General features: G+C 48.3%; 1 protein-coding gene across 1 annotated transcript in view; it reads right to left on the bottom strand.

The window, feature by feature from the left end:
• LOC119401378 (C-1-tetrahydrofolate synthase, cytoplasmic) overlaps positions 1-24,015 on the bottom strand; it is a 47,862-nt gene continuing 23,847 nt past the window's right edge. Inside the window, exons 9-17 of the mRNA XM_037668117.2 lie at positions 11,809-11,998; positions 10,701-10,902; positions 9,292-9,598; positions 7,329-7,405; positions 6,174-6,314; positions 5,301-5,481; positions 4,749-4,888; positions 3,120-3,419; positions 1-2,656 (exon numbers count right to left, since the gene is read on the bottom strand). Of these exons, the coding sequence (XP_037524045.1) occupies positions 2,282-2,656; positions 3,120-3,419; positions 4,749-4,888; positions 5,301-5,481; positions 6,174-6,314; positions 7,329-7,405; positions 9,292-9,598; positions 10,701-10,902; positions 11,809-11,998 (1,913 nt within the window). The 3' untranslated portion in view covers positions 1-2,281. The remainder of the gene's footprint in view (positions 2,657-3,119; positions 3,420-4,748; positions 4,889-5,300; positions 5,482-6,173; positions 6,315-7,328; positions 7,406-9,291; positions 9,599-10,700; positions 10,903-11,808; positions 11,999-24,015) is intronic.

The raw sequence follows: 24,015 nt of genomic DNA, 5'->3' as shown, positions 1-24,015 counted from the left end.
TATGTTCATAGCCATTCTGTGGCTCCTCTTTATTCAACAGTCACATTTCAAAACTAAAGAAATCGGCGTAATCGTCGTAGAAAAATACATGTCACAAAAATATACATTTTTATCGAATGTTTCAGGAGAACAACTTATTGCATAATGTTTCTTGTCTATCTGATCATGTGAAGATATCGTGTCCGTATTAGCATATCTGTGCTGCATATATGTTCTGTTCTACATACATATCTGTATTAGCATATCTGCCCGTATTAGCATATCTATTGAAATATCTGTTCAAAACTTAAAACAACATTTCCTGCGCCGTATTTCCTGCACACGCTGCCAGAAGGGGGTCGGTAGCCCCGTATATCTTTCCTGTGCAGCAGCTTTTACGTGGACATTCCTTTCTTTATACAAAATTATTGATTCAGTTCTGTTGATTGGGTGTTGCACATACACCTCAGGTCATATCGACGGGAACTCTAAATACTGCAGCGGCAATAGTACGCATAGGTGTGCGCCCGGGGGCTAGGGAGGGGGGGGGGGATTCATTTAAGGAGTGCGCAATGTCTGCGCCATACTTTTACTCAGGCGGAACTGTCCGCAGGCCCGCAGAATTCTCTACAAGGGGGGGGGGGGGGTAATTTTACGCAGCGTCCCCCTTGACCAAGTCCGAAAGAAAACAAGCACCGCAATCGATGCAAAAATGAAAATGAAGAGATGACGTGCTTCTCGCGGCAGCCTGCCATTTGTTCTCGGCTTTCTGGGTGTAAAGATAGGAAGTAAACAGTTCTTGGAATGCAGCATCAGGGGTCTTCGGACGCCATTATCCTCAAAAACCTGCGTACCATAGCCCTGTTCTTTAAACATGCAAGGACAGGTCCGACTTGCCACCTCCCCCCTCCTCCCCCTGCGCGTTCCTAGGTAGAGCACTGCACGGGCCCGGGCCGGCCCGCGGGCCGGGCCGGGCCGTCCGAAGCGTTTTCCGGCGGGCCCGGGCTGGGCTCGGGCTTGAAAGTGCGGGCCCGGGCTCGAAGCCGCGGGCCTGGGCCGGGCCCGGGCTTGAGGCTGCAGGCCGGGCCGGACTCGGACCCGCTCATTAAAAGGCGTAAGTCGGGCCTCCGAGCACACGGGAACGTTATGCATTGCATGGTCTAAGGTATACTGTACCAGCTGAAGTGACACGTGCAAAGAGCTGGCTCTTAGTAAAGCTTAGCAATAAAAATAGAAAAACAGTTGAAGTGCTATATTTGTTTCACCAGTATAGATATAGATTGGCACTGTATATTTTCACTAACGTTTCGTCTGCTGGACCAGACTTTGATATATATATATATATATATATATATAAAAACAGCACTAACAATGGGCCAGATCACGGTTGTTCCCATGGGAGGAATAAAAATTTCGGTCTTTTTATTCGAGGTTGACACATACGGTACATTTCATTTATATTCCTTGGTATTATGTGCTAAAACCTCGATATGATTACCAGGCACGCAGTAGTGGCACCGGATCAATTTCGACCACCTCGAGTTCTCTAACGTGCACCTAAAGATAAGTGTATACACAGGTGTTCTTGCATTGCGCCCCCATCAAATTGCAGCCGCCGTGGCCGCGGGAATCGCACCTGCGTCCTAGGACTTAACAGCGAAACAGCTTAACCGCTGAGCTACCACCGCGGGCAACATTTCGATGCATGTACACACCGGATTTTCCGTCCGATCGCCTGCTACAAAGCGCACGGCATCATTAATAATCATCATCAACAACTAATATCCTCTAGAGGCCCGGGTCGGGCCTGGTCATGAACAAGCGCGCCCTGGATTAGATTAGTAATGAACGCCCGGACCCGGGCCGGGCTCGGGCTGGGTACGGTCAAGTAAGCCCGGGCCCGGGCCGGGCAAGGGCTTGGAACCACGGGCCCGGGCCGGGCTCGGGCTGAGTTCGGTCATGTACGCCCGGGCCCGGGCCGGGCCTGCGCTTGGGACCACGGGCGCGGGCTGGGCTCGGGCTTCATAAATCGGGCCCGGGCCGGGCCCGGGCCGTAAAATCCAGCCCGTGCAGTGCTCTATTCCTAGGCGACAAGAGGGGAGGGGAGGGGTCTCGTGAGCACGCCTATGCCCTCGGTTCACATCGACGGGAACTGGAAATACTGCAGTCGCAAGGCATAAGGTAGTAACGCATTTTCTGCATTTTCACGCGGCCCCAAGCACATTAATTTTCGAATCAACTGAACTCACAGTTCGCATTTGAACAAATATTCGATTGCTGGTATATACTCCGAGATTCTCGTCTAGAAGAGGCCGATCGGACGTCCGGTGACGACGTCCAGGTCGATGTCCATCAGCGCGGGTCTCGTCGGAAGGCCGGGCATGGTGGTGACGTCACCGGCCAGCGCGTACACGAAGCCGGCGCCGGCGCTGAGCCTCAGCTCGCGCACGGGCAGCACGAAGTCTCGCGGCGAACCGAGCAGCTTCGGGTCGTGCGACAGCGACAGCGGCGTCTTGGCGATGCACACGGCCATCTTGCCGTAACCCTGGCGCTCGAAGCGTTCGGCTTGCGTCTTGGCCAGCGCGCTGAGCTCCACGCAGCGGGCCCCGTAGATGGTGCGGGCCACGGCTTCGAGCTTGGACTCGATGCTCAGCGAGAGGTCGTAGGAGAAGCGCAGCTGCGCAGAGAGGAACCACGATACAACTGATGAACTCTAACTATATATGGTAAACGTGATGGAAGACTTCACGCCAGCGAACAAACAGCGCAGTGAAATAACAAAATAGGAGGAAGATACACCACGAGATTAACTGTTGTGCTTATATACGTTCATACATCATAAAATAAGAAGCGAAAGTAGAACCACGGCCGCTCGATAAATTTTATCGAGCGGCCGCGGTAGAACACTCTGCAACATGAGCAAGCTGCAGAGAAGCGGTTAGGCTAGATGATTTATTGGTGTACCCTGCACGTGACGTCATGGACGCCGGTCATTCCAACATGTCATTCCTAGCTGCCATTCCAAAATGTCAAGACAGTTTAATCACGTGCTGGTTAGATTAACATCGGAGGACTTTCTTCGTATGCAATGAGGAGCGACTGAGCAGGCGGTCTGCAAATGCGACTATGTTAGCGTGTACCTGCGGTCTGGGCTTCGCGCACGCTTCTTCGACGGCGCGTGCCAGGTCTACGGCGCCTTCTCCTCCGAGTTCCCAGTGACGGCACACGACGGCCCCCTGGGCTCCGGCGGCCACGCTCATCTCGCGCACAAGCTCGAGCTCGGCCGCGGTGTCCGTCGAGAAGGCGTTGATGGCCACCACGGCGGGCAGGCCCAGCTTAGCTGCGTTCTCGATGTGGCGTGCGAGGTTGCAGAAGCCGCTGCGCACCAGGGATACGTCCTCGCTGCGGTACTGCGCCGGTAGTGGTGCACCCAGCGAGATCTGCAACGTCACGGAAAAAAAAAAAATGTATTTGCAATTGCGCTCAACGTGAAAGTGCGGAGCAGTAATTCGCCTGCCTTTCGGCAACGCTGGCGTTCCAAGCGTGCAGCCTTTTCGGCGTCCATGACGGGAAAGGAAACCTTCATTTGTGATGCTGTGGCGCCCTCTTCCCTCCTCCTTTCACTCTCGCATCACTGCTCCTCACCCTCAATTCCCTTTCCCGCCACCTAGCTACACTATACACGGCTATGCTTTACCCTTCCCTCCTCCTTTCCCTTCTCCGAACCCTCACTTCTCTTTCCCAACGCCTTGCTATACTATAACATACACGGCTATGCTATGCTTTACCCTCCCACTCATTTCCCTCCCCCTCACGATCATATCACTCCTCACACTCACTCCCATTTCTTACCCTTTGTATACTACGCATGGCTGTGCCATACCATACGCGGCTATACTATGATTTACCCTCACTTTATCCTGCTATATACTATCACGTTATCCTGTCATACTGTTTTACCCTGCTATACCATACACATGGCTACGTTATGCTTTACCCTCTACCGTCCTCCTTTCCCTTATCCCCCTCGGTTCCCTTCCCCGTCTATTTACTGTACTGCACTATACATGGCGTGCATGGTTATGCTACGTTTACCCTCTCCCCTCCTCCTTTCCCTCCTCCTCATACTCACATCCACTACTCCTCACCCTCACTTCCTTTTCCATACTATACATATGGTGGCTCTAGCCACCATACTATACATATGGCTATGCTGTACAAGGTTTCGCCTGCGTGACGCCAAGTGACGACATGAGATGACATGAGATGACAGCCCGGGCATTTAAAGGAATATGTGACGCAGTGTTCCCGGTATGTAGGAGTCCCGTGTTAGCATAAATTAAGGGAAAGAAACTGAAACAGAAACTCGTTACCGGGGAACTGTTACACTGTGTGCAAGCATTGTTTAATATTCCATCATTTGACACACGCATACATATAGCAACACTAGCTGATGATAGCCATCATTGAACCAACATACTGACACTGCAGTAACAATGTAGCAGACATTAGCGAAAATTAACCAGTGCTAACCTGTTATGGTAGTATGCGAGTAAAACAATAGACCGGGACACTGGTTTTGCCGCAACCGTAACGCCACGAATATTGACGGCGTTCGCTTCGAAAGAACGACTTTGTCATAAGCGATGTTCTTTAATCGGTGATATCGGTAACAACGATTTCATCTGTGTTTCGCTGTATCCGAACACTTGTTATACCCGTGTTCGGTTACATCGTGATTACTAATTAAGTGGGGTGCTTGTCCTCACCAGAGGTCCTCCGCCGTGTACTTTCAGGGCTCGCACGGTGGCCACGATGACGACAGCGCTGGGCGAGAGGCCGGAAGCCCGGCACTTGATGTCCACGAACTTCTCCATGCCATTGTCGGCGCCGAAGCCGCCCTCAGTTACTGCGCAAAGTATAGTCGGTGGTATAGTCGAGGTGGAAGGACCTCCCTTTACGCATGCATGTGTTTATATATGTGCGCCTGTATTACACATGGCAGAAGTTTAGACGAAGATGGAGACTTGAAGAGATGAATATTCGCGAACACGGGGTGCCGCTGGAGACAACGTTTCGACAAATGGTCTTTTTTTTTGCTTTTGGTTTTTTAAAGCACCAAAGTTGCTGCCTTCCAGCAGTGGTCTTGGGCAAGTGGTCTTGTCTTCTTCTTCAAGGTTGCAGCCTTAAAGAAGAGAATACCACTTGTCGAAACTCGGCTCCAGTGACACCCGGGGTTCAAGAATATATTACACATGCAAAATTAAAATATTTCGATGCCACTGGATAAAACCCACGGGCATGAAAGCATGGAGCCGTACCGACGTATCCGTTAGGACCGACAAGCTTCAGAGCCATCCGGTCGGCGATGACGGACGAGTTTCCGTGAGCAATGTTGGCGAAGGGGCCGCAGTGGATGAGTACCGGCGTTCCCTCTAGCGTCTGCAGGAGCGTCGGACAGGCAGCGTCCTTCAGGAGAACCAACATGGCCCCCGCTGCACCCTGCACGACGCCACGGGGAGCGAATCAACGCTGCACTTTTTACCACACACAACGGACAAGCGTTTCTCTTAAAGGGGTCATGAACCACCCCTCGGGCTCGGTAAGAAAACACGTCCTGCGGATAGCAGACATTGCTAAGAACTTCTCAGCCAAATCTTGCCGTCGTGCGCAGCAAGGAGAGTTTATATGCGGAGCAGCGCGAAGTTGGCATTTTCTGAGGCGCCCTCATTTTATACAGAGGCCTGTGCTCGCTTAATCAAGAGCGGAGTTTGGATCAGACGCGTTCAGGGACTTTAGCGTTTCTTGCCACGGAGTGCCGCCACGTGCCGGCGCAGCGCTCTATAGTCTGCTGACATTACACAGTGTGCCACACTCGCGCGCAGGAATCATCGAGTTTTATGAGCGGGTTCAATCATGACGCGCGCTGACGTAACTGCTATCCCCCGTGCCATACCTCCCTGCGTAGCTTCCAGCGCTCTCGTCGGGACGACAGAAGAGCGAAAGCGCTTAAAGCCCGCGACAAACCTACGTAACTCCGTTCGTTCTGGACGGATTCTAGAAATTGTTGCGGCAATCGATTCATGACGCAATAAACTGCGATGCTGAGGTCATTCGATCAATACTTGGTAAAGTGGCTCATAACCCACTTAACTGTTTTAAAGAAAGCCAGCCAAGCCACACTGTGCACAAACCAGGTCGTCCGCTGTGACAGGGTTCCCTTGGCGATCACTGGCCACAACGATGGCCCGCAATCTGTCCCGGAGGTCTTCCAGGTCCTTGGCCAGCGCTAGGACGGCCATCACTTCGCTGGCTGGCGTGATGTCAAACTGGGTCTACAAAAATTCGTTCATATGTATCAGCTGAGAGCTCGCACAGTTCCACATGGCGCACGATGAAAAACTAGAGAATTTTTCTAGTGACTCTATGAAAAACTAAAAAAAAAACGTTTCTAAACCAGTGGTTCGTGAACCATCGTGTGTTCTCAAGAGAGCTCAGAGAGGTCTACGTGATGAGCCTGCTCTATAGACGTCTATAGCGCAGACGTCGTTGTCCAAAGTTCAAGATGTGACAGCTGTTGAAAGCGAGAGATGTATGGTCACGTTCTTGGGACTTGTGAACTTATGTTATGTATAGTCGATATGTGTAAAAAAAAAAAAAGAAATAAAACTCGCGGTTGCTTTAACATAATCTTAGCCGTTTACCGTACGGCTTCGGTTCATGGGCGTCAGCAGGATTTTGTCTCGGCTGGTGCAAAGCCGTGCTGCATCGCGGTCGCGGCGAGGGGAGGGGGGGGGGGGAGGAGGCAATTGCGCTTTTTGCACGCACCTGCCGACGTCCATGCTTCGCTTACACTCTAAAAAAAGAACGAGTAAGAAGGGTGTCTTCTTTTTGCCGCAGCAACAATCGTCATCTATCTCGCGGGCCTTTCCTTGCATTATCGCCACACATCCGGCATTTACTACAGTCACGAACGGCATGCGCGTTATCAGAGCGACATAGCATTCTTGATAGGAAGGTGGGGAGCGCCGAATTTCAAGAGATGATACGCAAGCAAGCCAGCTGACGATTATTGTTGAGGGACAAAAAGACGCCTTTTTTAACTCAATCTATTCTTGGAATGTATGACCTATACAGCTACAACGTTATGTACGTTTTTGTTGTGGTTCTTCAGCTTGATATGCGTTTTGGCACTTAAACGCTTTGCAATATAGGACAGGAGGGTTATCGAGGATTTTCTGCGGATGACCTGTAAGCTAAGAGACGTTTCTAGTGCAAGAACTGTTGAACCTCAGGCAATGAACTATACTGAAGCACAGATGTAATATCGGCACGCACTGAAGACATACCTGTCGTGTTGCCTTGCTTTCTGCTGGTCCCTGGCCAATCGTTATGCGGCGAAGAAAGCGGTCGTTGGTGTCCATCACTGCGGAGGTTTACTGGTGAGCGCACTTAATGAGAACCACGCGCTCTCGGCATCCTACGACGAATTTCTTTTTTTTTTTTAGATAAACGAACTTCCGATATCCTTAAAGGGGCCCTGCAACACTTTTCCAAGTAGCCATGGAATGGTTTCATTAAAGGAGCTTACTTCCTCACGAATCGACCACCGCAAAAGTTTTTAGAATACGTCCAGTACGAGATGAGTTAGAAATATTCGTCGCATGCTGTGATTGCTTTCTCTCTTCTCTCGTCCTAACGAAAGCGGTGGAAGCTAAGCAAGGAGGGTTGGCATTGGGCAAGAAAGTACGTCACGCGCGCCTCGTGACGTTAAGCACTTTTCCCTTTTTTTTTTTTTCTTCGAACGCGCGGCGCACTTTCAGCGCGATCGCGCGCGCCCGCGGGCAAGTGATGGCCTCCCGCGGCGGCCGCAGTAACTACTGAGCGCGCCATGTTCAAATCAGCCAATGGCGTGGCCAGTGGCAGTGACGCCGTAAGCATCATCTTTGTCGAGAGAAGAGGAAGCGCTTTTTAGCTGACTTGAGAAGTTATTGTAAATCCCAGGCCGCGTGCTGCGCTATAATGTTTGGCTCGCGTATTCTCGGGAGCCTCGACTACCGATCGGCAGCGTTTTCTGACCATGCTGAAAAAGTGTTGCAGGGCCCCTTTAAAGGGACACTAAAGTTTAACAATGAATCAGTTTATATTAATAAATTGTACTCTGAAAACTCCAAAGACGTTAATCATAGGTTTCATAATTTGGGGGAAATCGAGGTCAATGATTCATTTTCAGATCTCGCGCCGTAATCTCCGCGCGTGACGTCACGAATTTCGAACTGTATTTTTTGTTCGTATTTTGACATTATCCCAATGAAATTTCCTGAAACTTGGTATGTTAAGTCTTTGGCCCCTTCAGAGGAATGTACTTCATTTTTACCCATTAGGGACTAAGTAGGCCCTAGTACACGGCGTCAAAATCTATGACGTCACAGTCATCGTTGTGGAATACTAGCCGTTTTCGCTGCATTGTGCACGAGGAACCTGGTCAAAAACTTCCATTTATCTTTTAGACTTCGTGGCCATAGGCGTGCGCAGGGTTCTGCACTAGGGGAGCCAACCTTCACTGCAGCGCCCCCTTCCCTTTCGGACGAATTCGACCAGGAACAAGCAGACGAAGCCATGACGTGCTTTAACAATGGCCTGCATTTGGTCCCTAGCTTCACGGCTAAGAAACCGTTGGAATGCAAATTCAGGGGTTCTTGGTTGTCATTATCGTCAAAAACCTTCATTGAAAGGGACGCCAAAGGCAAACAATGAATCGGCTTAGATTGATAAATTGTTTCGTTTTTAAATTTCGCGTCGAAATCTCCGCGCGTGACGTCACGGATTTCAAATTGTATTTTTCCTATTTTGGCGACATTGGCGCAATAGAATTTCCTGAAACTTGGTATTTAAATCTAAAGCCTACATTTTTTTCTCTGTTGTTTTGTTTTCTGTATTATTATTTTTTTGTTTGGTAAAAGTGAAAAATCTAGAGACTTTATTCAAGTCAATGTCCCTTCCTCGCAGAGGACAATGTACTTCATTTTTACTGGTTAGGAACTACGTAGGACCATGTAGACACCGTCAAAATCTATGATATCACGGCATTTGGTGCGGCAATTCGAAGGTGGCGTCGCCACCCGAATTTTCGTTTCGCGCGTTTTCTCGCTCACCAAGCGTCTTCTTGCGGCAAATGAGAAAAATCGTTTGTCTCTTCGGTGTCCCCTTAAACAATGACGGGACTGGTCCGACTGAATAATGGTGTGCGGCAAACATGCATCCCCCCCTCCCTATGAGTGACCGTAATGTTCATTTGCGGAAGCCAAATACCCCTGTTCCAGGTGATGCTGTTGACGTCCACGTCGAGTCGGGCGAAGCGCGCGGCTTGCTCGGCGGTGAGGTCTTCGGGATTCGCGTCGACGGGCAAGCCCAGCCTGGCCAGCCGGCGGCGCTGAGACTCGGAGAAGCACTTGGCCCCCTGGCGGGGCGTCACGAGGCGTCCGAACAGGGCGGCGTCCTGCTGCGTCGCCTCGTGCAGGATGCGTGCGTCCAGCTGAGCGGCCAGCAGGTTGTTCGCAGCAGTCACGGCGTGCATGTCGCCCGTCAGGTGCAGGTTCAGGTCGTCCATTGGGATAACCTGCGCATCGGGATGCCTTAGTGTACACACAATCACCTTGCTTCGAACATAATTTTTTAAGAGCGATAATATTTAGAGCAACCACCCCTCCTCTCCATGGGCGTATTGAGGGGGGGGGGGGACTTTCTGGGGAGGGGTGCACCCAGCACAGGCAGCCTTTGTCTCGCTGCCGTGACATGACCGGCAAGATTAGTGTATGGTGTGTAACGTGCAAAGTTGGCTGGCAACCCTGAAGGTTGTTTCGTGCGCATATATGGGACCTGAGTGTGCTAATCGAGCTGTGTAGCTTATTGCTACTGCATAAAGAGATATCTGTAATTCCAGCGGGGGGGGGGGGGGGGGAGCAAAGGGAGCTGATGCCCCCGCGCTGGAATTACAGATATCTCTGTAAGCTTAGCTCAACCACGGTCAACGCCGGCGAAAGAGTTTCATTGAAATACTAGCGTTTCAGTGAGTTTCAGTCGGTTTCAATGAGTCGCTGCTGTATATAACCGGGAGTCAACTTTTAAACCCAGCTTTTTTTCGTCAGATCTGTTTTTTTTTTTTTCGCCTATTTCCCATTTAGTTACGGCTGGTGCCGCTGCCACCGACGAAAGATGGCGCCACGTACACGTATCCTCAAATCCTGGCAAGAGAGCAGCTGCCCCCCTTCGCCAATGACTTTATACTGGCGGTGAAAATCGGGCCACTACCGACAAACACGAGAACCCGTGCTTGACCCGGGTTCTCGTGTCAGACAAGGAGAGAAAGGTAAAGAAAAGACAGAGATGTTAACCAGAGGGTCTCCGGATTGCTACCCTGTACTTGGGTGGGAAGGTGAAAGGGGGTGCAAAAGAGCGAAACAGAAGAAGAGTCTGTGATGACATTACAAAGTCGTGACTATAGCACCGTCCAAGTACCAACATTGTCTGTGAACGGTCACAATTTGTCCGCTTTAACTGCTCAAATGCACTCTACAGAGCTCTGGACATATTATGTCCCGAGCACTGAAGTTCCGCAAGTTTCTACGAGACAGCATTTCAGAACTTTTGGCACATATAGTGAACCACATATGAAATGCAACAACATTTACAACTGATATGTCCGAAACCTTGGCACATACCTGCGCGTATCCTCCGCCAGCTGCGCCGCCCTTGATGCCGAAGGTGGGACCCTGCGAGGGCTGCCTCAAGCAGGCGATCGCATTGCGTCCCAAGTGGGCGCCCAGTGCCTGGCACAGACCGACCGAAGTTGTGCTCTTGCCTTCGCCCAACGGAGTTGGGTTCACGCCCGTCACCAGTACGTAGTGGCCGTCCGTGCCTTGCCTGCACACAGATGTTATGCGGTCATACTTTGTCGGTTTAAGTCGACACTTGCGCTGCCGTGAGTATTATTACGACTGCCAGTAATACCTATATAATAGAACTACTTAACATCACAATAGACGTTTCCCCGTGGCCTCCAAAATACAATTTAATCATTTTGTGCATGGGTGGCCTCATTTTCACCTATATACCTTCCACTTTGGCTAACATCAGTTTCCTCACCGCTGAACCAGTGGCTCGCATGACATGGCCGAAATAAGTGTTTTAGTTTCATTGTTTTCGCTTTGAAAGAACGTTCAGGATTGGTCCCTCATAGTTTGTTTGGCAGTCCACAGGATTTTCTGAATTTCAAGCCAGCACGTACCATAGTTCAAGAAGCTTCTTTTTGTGTGTGTGTGTGCAAAGTCTTTGGCTCGCACCCACACATTATCGCGGGAAGTATCAGGAGGGTAGTAGCCAGAAATTTAATTCCGAGGTTGGGGAGGGGAGGGGGGGATTCCCCTCACATACGCCGCGCCAGCATGTGGTTGCTGAGGCGCTTTCGCCAACCTAGCAAGAAACGTGGCATAGTAGAGGGAGCCGGGGTGACGCTGGCGCGACCTGCTCCGCCGGCGTCAGTCCCGTGGAAAGGTCATGGCTTTTGTGGACGCCAGCTGGGTGCGCGTGCCCCCACGACGGGAGGCAGAAAATAGCGCCCCTTTTCATTTCTTTCATGAACCACTCTCTCGTCAGCCCAGCCAAGAAACGCTTTCGCGTTAAAAACTTCCTCGTAAGCTTCGCTGTTTTTGACGTTTATATGACCAGATTTACACATATCAAAGCTAGCTTCTTTCTTTACACAAGTTCCTCTGCCATCGAAAGCGTTCAAGAAGCCTTGGATTTGCAAAACGTAAGTGTAAAGCGTACTTGTTCAGCAGCGGAAGCAGCAGCTTGGCCTTGTGTCGCCCGTGCGGTTCCCACTCGTGCGGCTCGAGTCCCATCTCGCGGGCGAGCTCATCGACCAGCTTGGGCTGCTGCGCGAACGCGATGTCCAGGTCCGACGGCACGGGTGTCTGCCGAGATAGCGGCAGGTACCGCATCGACCACGAACCCACTTCTTTTGCAGCGGAAGCCTGCGTAAACTAGCACAGTTGGACGTTATCGGAGATTGTGGCCAAGTCCCACTCGAAATATGCGTCACACCAGGGTTCTCACCGGAATTTTTTTAGGAGTGGGCATTTCATTATGAGAGCAAGGAAGGGGGGGGGGGGGGGTGCGAGATAAACGTCTAGCAGGGGAGTAGCCAGAAATTTTTTTTGGGGGAGGGGGGGGCTTGAACAGGACCCCTGGCTACGCCTCTGACGTGTAGCTTTCGACACACATCCACACTTAACTTCTGGTCGCGCATTTCTGGCATCTATGACGCGCATAGAAAACGGAAGCAAGGGCGCTTGTGGTCTGGTACAGGAGTTGGCGATCTTTGGAAGGCCACCTCTTTAGACTCATTTTTTATATAATCAGGTGGCGGGAAGCACAGACCGCTAGCAAAGCTGCGCTAGCGTTGAGGACGCACTTCAAAGGGGTAAGTCGGTGTGGTGGGCGTCAATCGAAAGCGGTGAGGAGAACCTTGTGTCACAGTAACAGTGCGGACAACACTACAATGTACGCACGACACACTCTGAAACTCGGGACTGTTTGGCTCGAGTAATGTACGTAGGGGTGTGCGAATATCAAATTTTCAACTTCGAAGCGATTTAGAGTAATGAAAATCAAGTGCGAATCGAATCAAACATTTTCCGAATATTTTCGAATGCGAATAGTACAACTACTGACTTTTGGGGAAAAAAATTCGGCAGATCCCACTCCTTGTGGGAATCGGTTTCATGCGAAGCAACCAGCGAGTATTTCTCTGTTGTATTTTATGACATTGAGCCAAGCGGTAAGAGGTGGATCGACGTGTTTTTGTAAGTGTAATAGTTGTGTGCACACCGTGGGCTTACTAGGCACGTCGACAACACAGGGGTTTATAGGGTAACTTATGGTGCGACGTCAGCCCTCACGTTAGAGTACATACGTCAGTATTGTCGAAACTAAGTGCACTTTATGGTGCAATCATGTGAATATTATTGTAACTTTCGCTAATGTATTCCTCCGGGATCGAGCAATGCTTCAATATAGCTTGCTGAATCATAGAAATACAAATGTAATGTTTATTAGACTGTTATAAAAGTTGAGCAAAGACTGGAACCACAGAGCCTAACCTGACATGATGCCTGTATCGCAAGAGTGCATATGTAGTGCTATTGCTTTGTTATAAAATTACATAGCCAGCACCACAACCACAACTGACGTTGCACCGACATTACGTCTGCATAGGGTGTTTTTCCAAAGAAACGTATAGACATGGCGTGGCTCTGTGGTAGAATACCTGACTGCCACTCAGAACCCTTGGGTTCGATTCCTGCTGGGATCCTAATTTTTATTCTTTGCATTCGTCAGGTCAACACAACCGATGTCGGTTTTTTCTAACGTTCTCGCATTTAAATTACCAGTGTCTGTTCTCGTCATTCTAAGGTAGATATAAACTGCCAATCACCTGTGGCGCATACCCGTACACCGCGGCCCGTGGTAAACGAGTATGTGCACACGTGTCTAGAGGAAAGGGTTTGACGACATACGCGACATGATTTTCACGTTGTTCATGTCATGATCCGACAGTCATATTCGTCAAATCCTCTTACCCTCCCATGCCGATTTTCGTCCACACCAAGTTAAGGAGGCGAACACGATAGCATCCAGACGTAGGCGGATAGATAGATAGATAGATAGATAGATAGATAGATAGATAGATAGATAGATAGATAGATAGATAGATAGATATATAGATAGATAGATAGATAGATAGATAGATAGATAGATAGATAGATAGATAGATAGATAGATAGATAGATAGAAACGCCCAAATTAAAAAAGAGTGCCTAAGGTTCACTAAAAAATGCTTCGCATTTAAAATTTAAAACTACCAACCAGAAAAATTTGTTGTTGTACAGCAAATAATGAACAGGAAACATATGCATTGTGCAACACTATTGCTTTACAGTTTCACATACGCAGTTATTTAACGTTGTGACGAATGATCGATAGCTGCCTGGTACGCTCGGGAAGCAGCGACACTGTTGTGCATGTCCCCATTCATCCGGACAACGAAAACAGCCGCTCACTATAGACACACTAGTGTCGATGTGTTAATCTTGTCGTCTTAGTTTATCCTCCGAGTATGCTTTCTCAATTAGGTGGATTAAAGACAACTGATCGGTATATACGATGTTCATTTAGGTTCTTCATCTTAAGACAACCCACAATAATGCTGGGTTTCCTGTTTTTTAGACATATCTTTTCAATTTTGCAATGTCTTCCCGATTGTTTCGGTGATTTTGTTCAGTATTATTTCGGCACACTATTACAACCATGTGCTTGAAGTGATGAAAAATCCTTGTAACACGGGGTGTCGCTGGAGCCAACGTTTCGTCAAGCGGACTTGTCTTCTTCAAAGCTGCAACAAGCGGACTTGCTTTCTTCAAGGCCGCAACTTGCAGCCTTGACTCCAGGAACAACCCGTGTTCCAATGATTTTTCATCGCTTCAAGATTCCATCTTCCCGTGAACTTCTACCTTATTTGAACAACGTGCTTGGCCTCATACACAATGCCGTGCCCTGGCCAACGCACTTGAATACTGGCACAACATTTGCAAAAGCGCATTAGGTGGGAGTTAAATGTGGTAAGTGAAACTGATTTGTCTATTTGTGCATCCAACTTTGTGAAATTTAGCACACGCATGTAATTCTATACCCCTCCCCTTGGCTACGTGAATCGCCTTGCTCTCGTGAATCGCCGGAGGCTACGCTTTCGTCAGAGAACGTCATCGTGGCTCCCGGCGAATCACGAGATGACAAACGAACGTTCGGAAAGCGAGACGCCCTCGCGCGATAACCGCTGCTCTCACCTCTCCTCAGCAATAACCGCAGATAACGCTGCCAGCAAATTAACTAACCGAGAAGCAATTGTGCAGCAACTTACTTTGGAGGATAAGCTTGGGTTTACGCGGAACACACGTAGAGGAACGGTTGCCCGCAGTCTACAAAGCCGCAATGTAAACATATCAAGAGCATTGACTAGTGAAATACTTCTTCCCGCGTGTGCTCATTCAAGGCGTATAGCAAATACTTCAGACGATCCCGCAGAACAAATTTCGCCTCTTAGGTTACGATAAAACACACACGTCAAGGGGGCGTGGTCAGTATCAAATAAGCATTCGCAAGCTGGATTATAGCGGCGAAATAACGCGTGTTTACGGCGTGCAAATAGTGAAGGGCGATATGCTTCCCACGATGTGCTCCCGCGCTGATGATCGCAAGCCATTCAGATAGACGGTATAGCTGCTTGGCGCGTGTAAACCGATAGGGCACCGACCAGTGTGTGCTTCGCCCCTGCTTGGAGAGATAAGAGTCGCCACTTTTGATATAGGACGCATGATAACTCGTTCTGTCTGCGTGTACGTACAAAGCCGAAGAGCCCCAGACAAGCTGGCGTTTCGCCCAGCGATATTTCCAGGGGCTAACGCGTTCGAGCAAGGGGTTAATGACACACCATGGTCACACCGATATAAACGCACAAGTGCTAGATAAGTTCACATACGAGGGGCCATGCGAGGGACACCACTTGTGAATTGCCTCCTACCCTGCTTTGCCATTGCAGTCGCACGCCCGTTCTTTCTTGTCACGCATGATTATCAACTGATTTCACTTCGTTTTGTGCGTGTTCGACTGCGCAAGCGTAGATAACAGCGTGTAGCCGAAAAGCGCGAAATCTAACCTGATAGGCTCTACGGCTAGTGCTGACCTGTCCACGTGTTTAACGAAGAAATAAGCGGCCATGAAGAAACAGCGCCTGTAGGATCTGTAGTGAATGCGAGAAAGAAGCCACTTTTTTGTCTTACAACTAGGAGTGGTTTAGGGGCACTTTAAAGATAAGATACCAGGAGCATCACGTGCTTAAAAATCACGATCTGATTGGGAGGCGCACGGTATGAATTCGGGCAACCAACACTTTTCTAAAGGGACACTAAAGCGACCAAGGATGCGCCATGTTGTGAAAATCCGTAATGGCGGCATTTTAAGCCAATCAGAGAGGCCATAGCAGCCCTCTGGTATGGCATACCTCTGGGCCAATGAGAGTTGACAAAATGGCGAATTTGACAACATGGTTATTCGAATACCAGCGTCCTGAATACCATCCCAGTTTATACCTTAGACTGCAGGGGTCTCAAACACGCGACCCGCGGACATCTCGCTTACGGCCCGCGGCCCGCAGCCCGCACATGACTATGTTTGACCTATATATTTTTTGTATTTTCTTAATAAGTATGTTCATGAGCTACACGGACATGACTGGTCTAAAGTATTTTTGTCGTGAGGCACCCCATGCGGTCACCATGTGTCGATACACAACCGTGAAACAAAACTCTATATTTGAGAATCGACGTACAGATTTTGGTCACTTTAGAGATAGTTATCGATATGTTGTTGTAATAATGGCGCCAAATCCCCTGCAGTAATTACTCATATGTCATATATGGGAAAGGTCTTCTTTCAAATGGCAATGTTAGGTGATATTTTGTACAATCTATTCGACCCCCCCCCCCCCCTTCTTCATTGTCCTGGTCCTCGCGGGAGTAAATTTTAGTGTCTGCGGTCCGTTAGCTGAGGTGAGTTTGAGGCCTTAGAGTGACAAATAATTGTCTCAGAACTGAATCGTCGTTAATTTCCCGATTGTAACTATAGTGCTATTGGAAGACAAAATGAAAGTTCAAAGTTCTACATTGAAATTTTTTGCCGGAACCGTAGCGTGAGTGTGACGTCAGGGATTTCGTTTTACTATAGACCTTTTCAAAGACGGCTCCCTGGGCGCCGCCATAATACCCTCTGGGCAGCGCTAAAAAGGCATGACCCTCCAAAAATGCACTGCTGAGGTTGTGACGTCATCCTTTGTACTCCCGTGCCCCAGCCCAGCATGGCGGTGTTTTTTTTTTTTCTATCCCGTGAAAGGGTCTATACATGCCCTAACAGACGCTGCCAGCATCAATGACGTCACGACGAGCTGGTACGAGAACATCAACACAGCGTCACCACTGCAGTCTTCTCTATTCGCCCGTTTCTTCCATCGTCCGGGCTACAGTGAAAAGACTAGAACTATAGTGAACTAAAATTAAGTTTTAGTGCACTGTAGTCCAGCTGCACACGTCAGGACGTTTGATCCGCTGCTGCGGCCCAGTGAGTGGGCAGAGCGGCATAGTCCGACCCCGTCCCCCCCTCTTTATGGATGTTAATGCGTGTTAATACAGGCAATGCCTTGCATTTTTTCAATCTAATGCAGAAAAATAAGATGTGGCGTATCGTCGCAGCCGTACGTTGTCCTAAAAATTTTAATTTGCCGATTGGGAAATCTGTTGAGGCTGAGGTCATGTGCGCAATTTGGGAATGCGAAAATTTGTGACGGCCTGTTTTTCGATTTCTTTGTCACTTTGTACAATAAAACATATGTAGCCTATCGTCGCAATGATCCCTCGTCCTAAAATTCTAAATGTACGGATTGCGAAATATGTTGGGTCATGTGCTTAATTTGAGGATGCGCAAGTGCGTGATGCCTGTATTTCTATGTCTTTTCTCCTTTGAATAATGAAAAAGAGAGCTTATCGAGGCTACTGCAACTGTTGTTCTCATTATATATGAGCGTTCCTGGTTTTTTAATCGTCGCACGAAAAATATTGAAACGGTGACATATATAACAAGGGAACCTCGCACATGCGGCTGAAAAGGCGAGCGCACGTGCGCGAACATAATTACTGAGCTATATGCGCCCTAATGCGCCACGCAGCTGGTCTGCGGTTTGCCCATTTTTCGCAGGCGTATCTTCCGCTGTCCTTGTTCTGTCAAATGGAACTGCAGCATAGAAAACGACATACAAATGTATTACGTATGTCTCTCCAAGTAGGCGAAGACGGCGGAGGGTGGGGGTCTGGAGGGCCGGAGTCCGCCAAGGAAAATCTTCGTGGTTGCATAGACGAGGCGAACCCCTCAGGGGCGTAGCCATAAACATTTTTCGATGGGTTCAATAACCGATTATAACAGACTTAGCCGGCGGGGGCGAGTTCCGGAAAATTTTCAATTTTGCATGTGTATATAGATAGCTTGCACGTGACGTCATGGACGCAGCGTCTGAACGTACTGGCACTCCACGATGGCGGCTTTGATGACAAACAGGTTGAGGTTGCCCTGCTTCAATGTGATAACGACGTGGCAGGAACGCCTGTACGCGTGAATAACGAAAGAGTTAACCTACATGTGATGTTTCGATGACATTAGTGCGACATCGCAGACATCGCGTCCCCCCACGTTGGTGCTCCAACACGGCGGTTTCGGTGACGTCAATGCAAGCCATCGATATGCACGCACACGTACAAACACACGCACGAACATACATAAATAGGGGCTGAACACCCCTCTCCCCCCCCCCCCCCCCCCCCCCCCCCCACCCCGCCGAAAAAAATTCTGGGTACGCCCCTGCCCTTTGTGTACGTTCATGCGTGTTTTATATGTGTGTGGATATATATATATACTAGTGATGCAGAACTATCGATGGTACTATCGATACTATCGATAGCTGAGTCACTATCGAATTATCGATGGCGAAAAATACTATCGATAGCGCTATCGATAGTAAAAAATTCAATGGTACTATCGATAGTATAAAATCAACAGCGCGGACTCACTGCAGAATAAACTTGGTTTTCCGCGTGCAGAGGTACATAGTGGTGCCAGAGGAGCAGGCTGAAGGGTAAGAAAGGTGACATGCTTGTGTTCTTCACCAGAGTGCTTTGCTGACACATGATCATAAAGTCAAACTGTTCTGCTGTAGCGGAAAGGAAGCCTTTGCATGTGGTGGGACTGCGCGGCTTCAAATTGATATTGCATTTTATGATTTCAAAATAAAAAAATACCAAGTTAATTGTAAGGTGTAACTGGTTGCTTTTGGATACGAATTTATTGATGGACATATTCCGCAATTTTGACTGCGGAAATAATTTCTCTGCCAAAAATTGCTCATAAATTAAGCGAAGCTGGTAGTACGCTATCGCAAATATTGTGGCAATATGGCCGGCCAGCAACCGCATCATTATTCACACCACTATCGATAGTATTGTCACGTGGTTGTGACGGTGAAGAATGCTGCAGCAAGACTAGGAAATACGGAGCTCTTTATTTGGGCGAACTTGTGTCCAGAAAATCAAAACTCAAAATACAAACGATACATGCTGCGCATTGATAGGGGCGGGAGCAGTCATCAGCCGTTGAGTAATCTGATCATCGGTGGAACGCGTCGTTCTTTATACGTCAGTCATCAAATCTTCCAGCGTTATCGCTGGTGCTCGCGTAAGCTCTCGAATAAACTTGACTATTCGCGTCTGGCGCGTAATCTTAACAGAATGATCTCAAACAATTGTGAAGCTTCTCACCCATTACGGCGCGGTCTGTGTCAAACGTTGCTAACAGTCTTTGTGGGTGAAATCCGAATACGTCAAAACAAAGCAATAAACACGCGTGGCAGTAATATAGTAATATCGCTATAGTAATATTAACGATGGTACTGCCGCTTGCACTATCGATAGTTAGTTTACACTATCGATAGTTCGAAAAAAAAAAACTATCGATATTATCGATAGTCAATTTACCGATAGTTCTGCATCACTAATATATACACATGCAAAATTGAAAAGTTTCGGGGTGAGGCGGTTGAATCGCACCCCAAACCCCATCCTCCTCGCCTACGCCCGTGCCTGGAATCCCCCCCCCCCCCCCCAAACGCCCTGAAAAATTTTGGCTCGAATTGTCCCCCCTCCCGTCACCCCGGTAGATTGAAAACTCGGCGCATATGTCACTATCTCCCTCTCTCTCCTCTCCTCTCCCCAGTGCGATATGGGAACGGCCTGTCGGTCGTCTCCGCCAAACACACCGCGTCTCCTATTTCCGTGCGTCGCATGACTCGCACCTGCCTTACTGTACGCAGTTCACCTTACACATATGCGCACTTTGCTATCCTCGTTGTTCGTTCTGTGAACCATAAAAAAAAAAAAAAATCGGAGCACAGTAAAGTGAGTCAACATTCCCTTCCAACTGTCATGCACGTGTATGCAAGAGAGGTTCGAAACAGAATGTAAAAAAAAAAAAAACATGAAAGAAAGGATGTAAAAACATTGATATGAGCAAGCAGTAAATAGTACCGGCAGCCTGCGCGACATAGATTGCCACGTGATTGCACTTAACCGTGCACTGGTTCTACTGGCATTTTTAATAATAATATCTGGGGTTTAACGTCCCAACGTCCGTTGTAGTTTATGTACTGACGTTTGATCTATGCTTGCATATTTGTTTAAGTTGCATCGCGTTTCTTTTTTTTTCTTCTGCCAGCACCACAGCCAGCTCTTTCGAATTTGTGTTATTACTAAATTCTATAATGTTGTATATCTTCGACATATCTTGTGTTCTGTTGCCACCACCGCCTCTGTCTGATGTATAGGGGGGTGAGGACGTAGTCAAGCAGACAGTCGCTTTTATTCTCACCCCCTCCATCAACATTGTATTGGTGGAAATAAACGTTATTATTATTATTATTATTATTATTATTATTATTATTATTATTATTATTATTATTATTATTATTATTATTATTATTATTATTATTATTATTATTATTATTATTATTATTATTATAAAACCACGATCTGATTATGAGAGACGCCGTAGTGCAGGGTTCCGGAATTTTCGACCACTTGGGGTTCTTTAACGTGCACCTAAATCTAAGTACACGGGCCTCAAACATTTTCGTCTCCATCGAAAATGCAGCCGCCGCGGCCGGGATTCGATTCCGCGACCTTCGGGTCAGCACTCGAGCGCCATAACCTCTACTGGCATTTTTATATATAGACATATAAGTAAACAGCGTCATACTATTACTGCCGGCGTGCTAAACTGCGTAGTGACAATTATGCTAGCCTCACTAGCCAGCTTAAGATATCAGCCGCTCCAGAAAAAGTAATTATGAAGGCAGCGAGCAAATCCCTTATTTTAGAGAATTTTCTGGCACATTAATTGAAACAACCAGTATGCGTGCGTGTGTGCGTGCGTTTGTGTGTGCTGCATGCGACTGTGATCAATTGGTTTCGGATACCTCAATCACCACATTGTCACACGAACAAGCGAAGAGCAAGTTGCGTGTCTTTTTCACGCGCCGCGTCGTTTGCATGCGCTGCTTTCGCATTAGGGACCTGGACTAACTGTTACAGAGCACCTGCGAAGTGTTGCCGTTCTTCACAGAGTAGCTGTGAAGAACACTAACACGTTAAGCAAGAAAACTCGATATATACAGCATGAGCTTGAAGATCTGATCTCTTGAGGTAAGACCGAAACCAGAAACTTAGTGGTGGCGAGAAGGGCAATTACACAAATTACGGAGTATACTGTGAAGCCGTGTACTAGAGTGACAGGTACTCACGCCGGGCTCGCTTCACGTATCTTATCTCGCCCGGTTACAAAGATATGGCGATGTGAAACGGTGGCGACTAATTATTATCATTTGCCTCAGCTGGCTTCTTAGAATAAAGACTTTTTCTAGGAAGGCTCCCTGGGTGCCGTCATAATTTCCTCTAGGCTGTGGTAAATATATGTGACCCCCCCCCCCCCTTCCCCAGTATGCACTGCCGAGGAAGCGACATCAGCGTGCGTCAGCCTTTGTACGCGACACAGTCCAAAAAGCGGGTGATCCCCCTCTCCATTGAAGAGGTGGTATTGGACAGCACACCTTCGTGAATATCGAAAGAAGAGGAATTTTAAATGCGAAGCATTTCTCAGCGAACCTCAGGCACTTCGGCCGTTTCCATCCATCCATCCATCCATCCATCCATCCATCCATCCATCCATCCATCCATCCATCCATCCATCCATCCATCCGTCCGTCCGTCCGTCCGTCCGTCCGTCCGTCCATCCGTCCGTCCATCCGTCCGTCCATCCGTCCGTCCATCCATCCATCCAACTACGTCTGGGCGCTCTCCTAGTCGTCTCCATAACTTGCATTATACAAAAATTGGCGTAGCAGGAGATCAGTCAGGGGCGTAGCCAGAATTTTTTTTCGGAGGGGGGGAGGGGTTCAACCATACTTTATGTATGTTCGTGCGTGCGTTTGTATGTGTGTGTATATATATGCGCAAGCAAAATTGAAAATGGGGGGGGGGGGGGGGAGAAGGCAAGTGCGCGAGGGGTAGGCAGAAAGTTACGTGGGCAGATAAGTTTAAGAAGTTTGCGAGGATAACGTGGCAGTAGCGAGCACAGGACCGGGCTGATTCTCGAAACAGGGGTCTTTGCCCTGCAGTGGACGTAGTAAGGCTGATGACGATGATGATGATGAATACCTTAATTCACATTTGGTTCACTTTCATTTAATTCACAAGCAAGTCCCAAGCTTCAACCCACCTTTGTCCGCCTTAATTTACCTTAACTCCAATTTGATTCACCTAATGCACTGTCACTTCTAATCACGTGTCATATCCATATATGAGAAACATAAGTGCACTGTTGACTGCGCAGAAGTGGTAAAATAGATTTAGTAAGCATTAAAAAAGAAAACAGGAAGTGAGTGTTTAACTGTGCATGAATCGCCCCGTTTTTGTTTGAAAGAGAAACCGAGGCCACGCTGACGCACACGACAAATCCACAAACTTTCCGGTGCCTCTTGTGAATACATTTGCCCCGTGCTGTTATGTTGTCACGGAGGTTTTTCCCGCCTGTCTCCGTTCTTGTTGCTTTAATTTTTTAGCGTCCTGGGCGCATGCGCATAAGGTCTAGGCGCGGCAATATTTTCACCGTTTACACTTGTCAATTAGCGCGTGTCCCATCTGTCACGCCTTTTTTGTACTGTCTATTGCGCTTCGCTTTACCAAAATATTCAACTTTTTTTTTTCAGCAATTCTGAAGGCACCCCCATATGGATCATAGATGTGACAGATATATGATTTGTGATCGAGACGAGTACACATATAAGCACCCGGCAAAATAAATAAATAAATTCGAATTAAGAAAGAACACTACAAATTAGCATAAGCCACGTCAGTGATGTCTTAAAGGACCCCTGACAGCAAAATTTTTGTTTGTGACTTTTTTACTGTAATTTGTAGCTTTGTGTCTGGTAATGCCGAACTTGAATCGTAAATGCTCTAGCGTATCGTATAATATTAAAGGGCCCCTCACCAGGTGACATAATAAATTTTAGTTAGACATGGGAAGTTGTTGCGAGACCAATAAAGAGCCTTACGCTACAAGAATTTTTCTAATCGGTCCGTTAGAAGCTGAGAAAAACAATAATTTGTAGCGGCGCGAAACCATGATGCGAGGAGGCGAGCAGCAAACCCTTGCCGCTCGCCCCGTATAGCCTTCGCAAGCCAAATGTCTTCCCTGCCCTCTTCGGCACGCGAGCAGGAGGATCACATAACGCATACGCATGAACACGTCATGCGCACAAAATGTCACGAGCGCATGACGTGCCCGAACCACTGATCTCCACTAGGAGGAGCTGGATGGCGCCATGGCGCATCGAGCACGCGGGCGTGAAGTCACCGGAAGCCGCTGTTTTTGTCCCGGAAGAGAGTTTTTCTCTTCTTTTTTAAAGAAATACCTGCCTGTAGCGCAGTAAAGTGTACGAATAGGCCGGAAAAGTCGTCAGGAAAGACATTTCACGCTAAGTACCTCAATGTTGCATTACTTTTTACGCATTTTGTACGTTGCCGCGCTCCGCCGTATTCGGACGGCGTCGGCACGGCATTCGTCATCTTTCGTGTAGCGTTCGTCGGCGTCTAAAGTGAGGCGTAATCGCAGAGTTTGAAAAAAGAAAAAAGAAAAACGATCATAACAACAGCTGCCACCCGAGAATACTTGAATTGCGCGACTGAGATGGACAGAAGACGCCAGCTTCCGGGACAAACAGGGGACCTTCCGGTGGCTTCACAAGCGCCCGCCTCGCTGAGCGGG

This window comes from Rhipicephalus sanguineus, chromosome 8 (genome assembly GCF_013339695.2).
Source record: "Rhipicephalus sanguineus isolate Rsan-2018 chromosome 8, BIME_Rsan_1.4, whole genome shotgun sequence".
Classification (NCBI taxonomy): Eukaryota; Metazoa; Arthropoda; class Arachnida; order Ixodida; family Ixodidae; genus Rhipicephalus; species Rhipicephalus sanguineus.
Note: the sequence above shows the minus strand (reverse complement) of the source record. Positions and strands in the feature narration are given on the sequence as shown.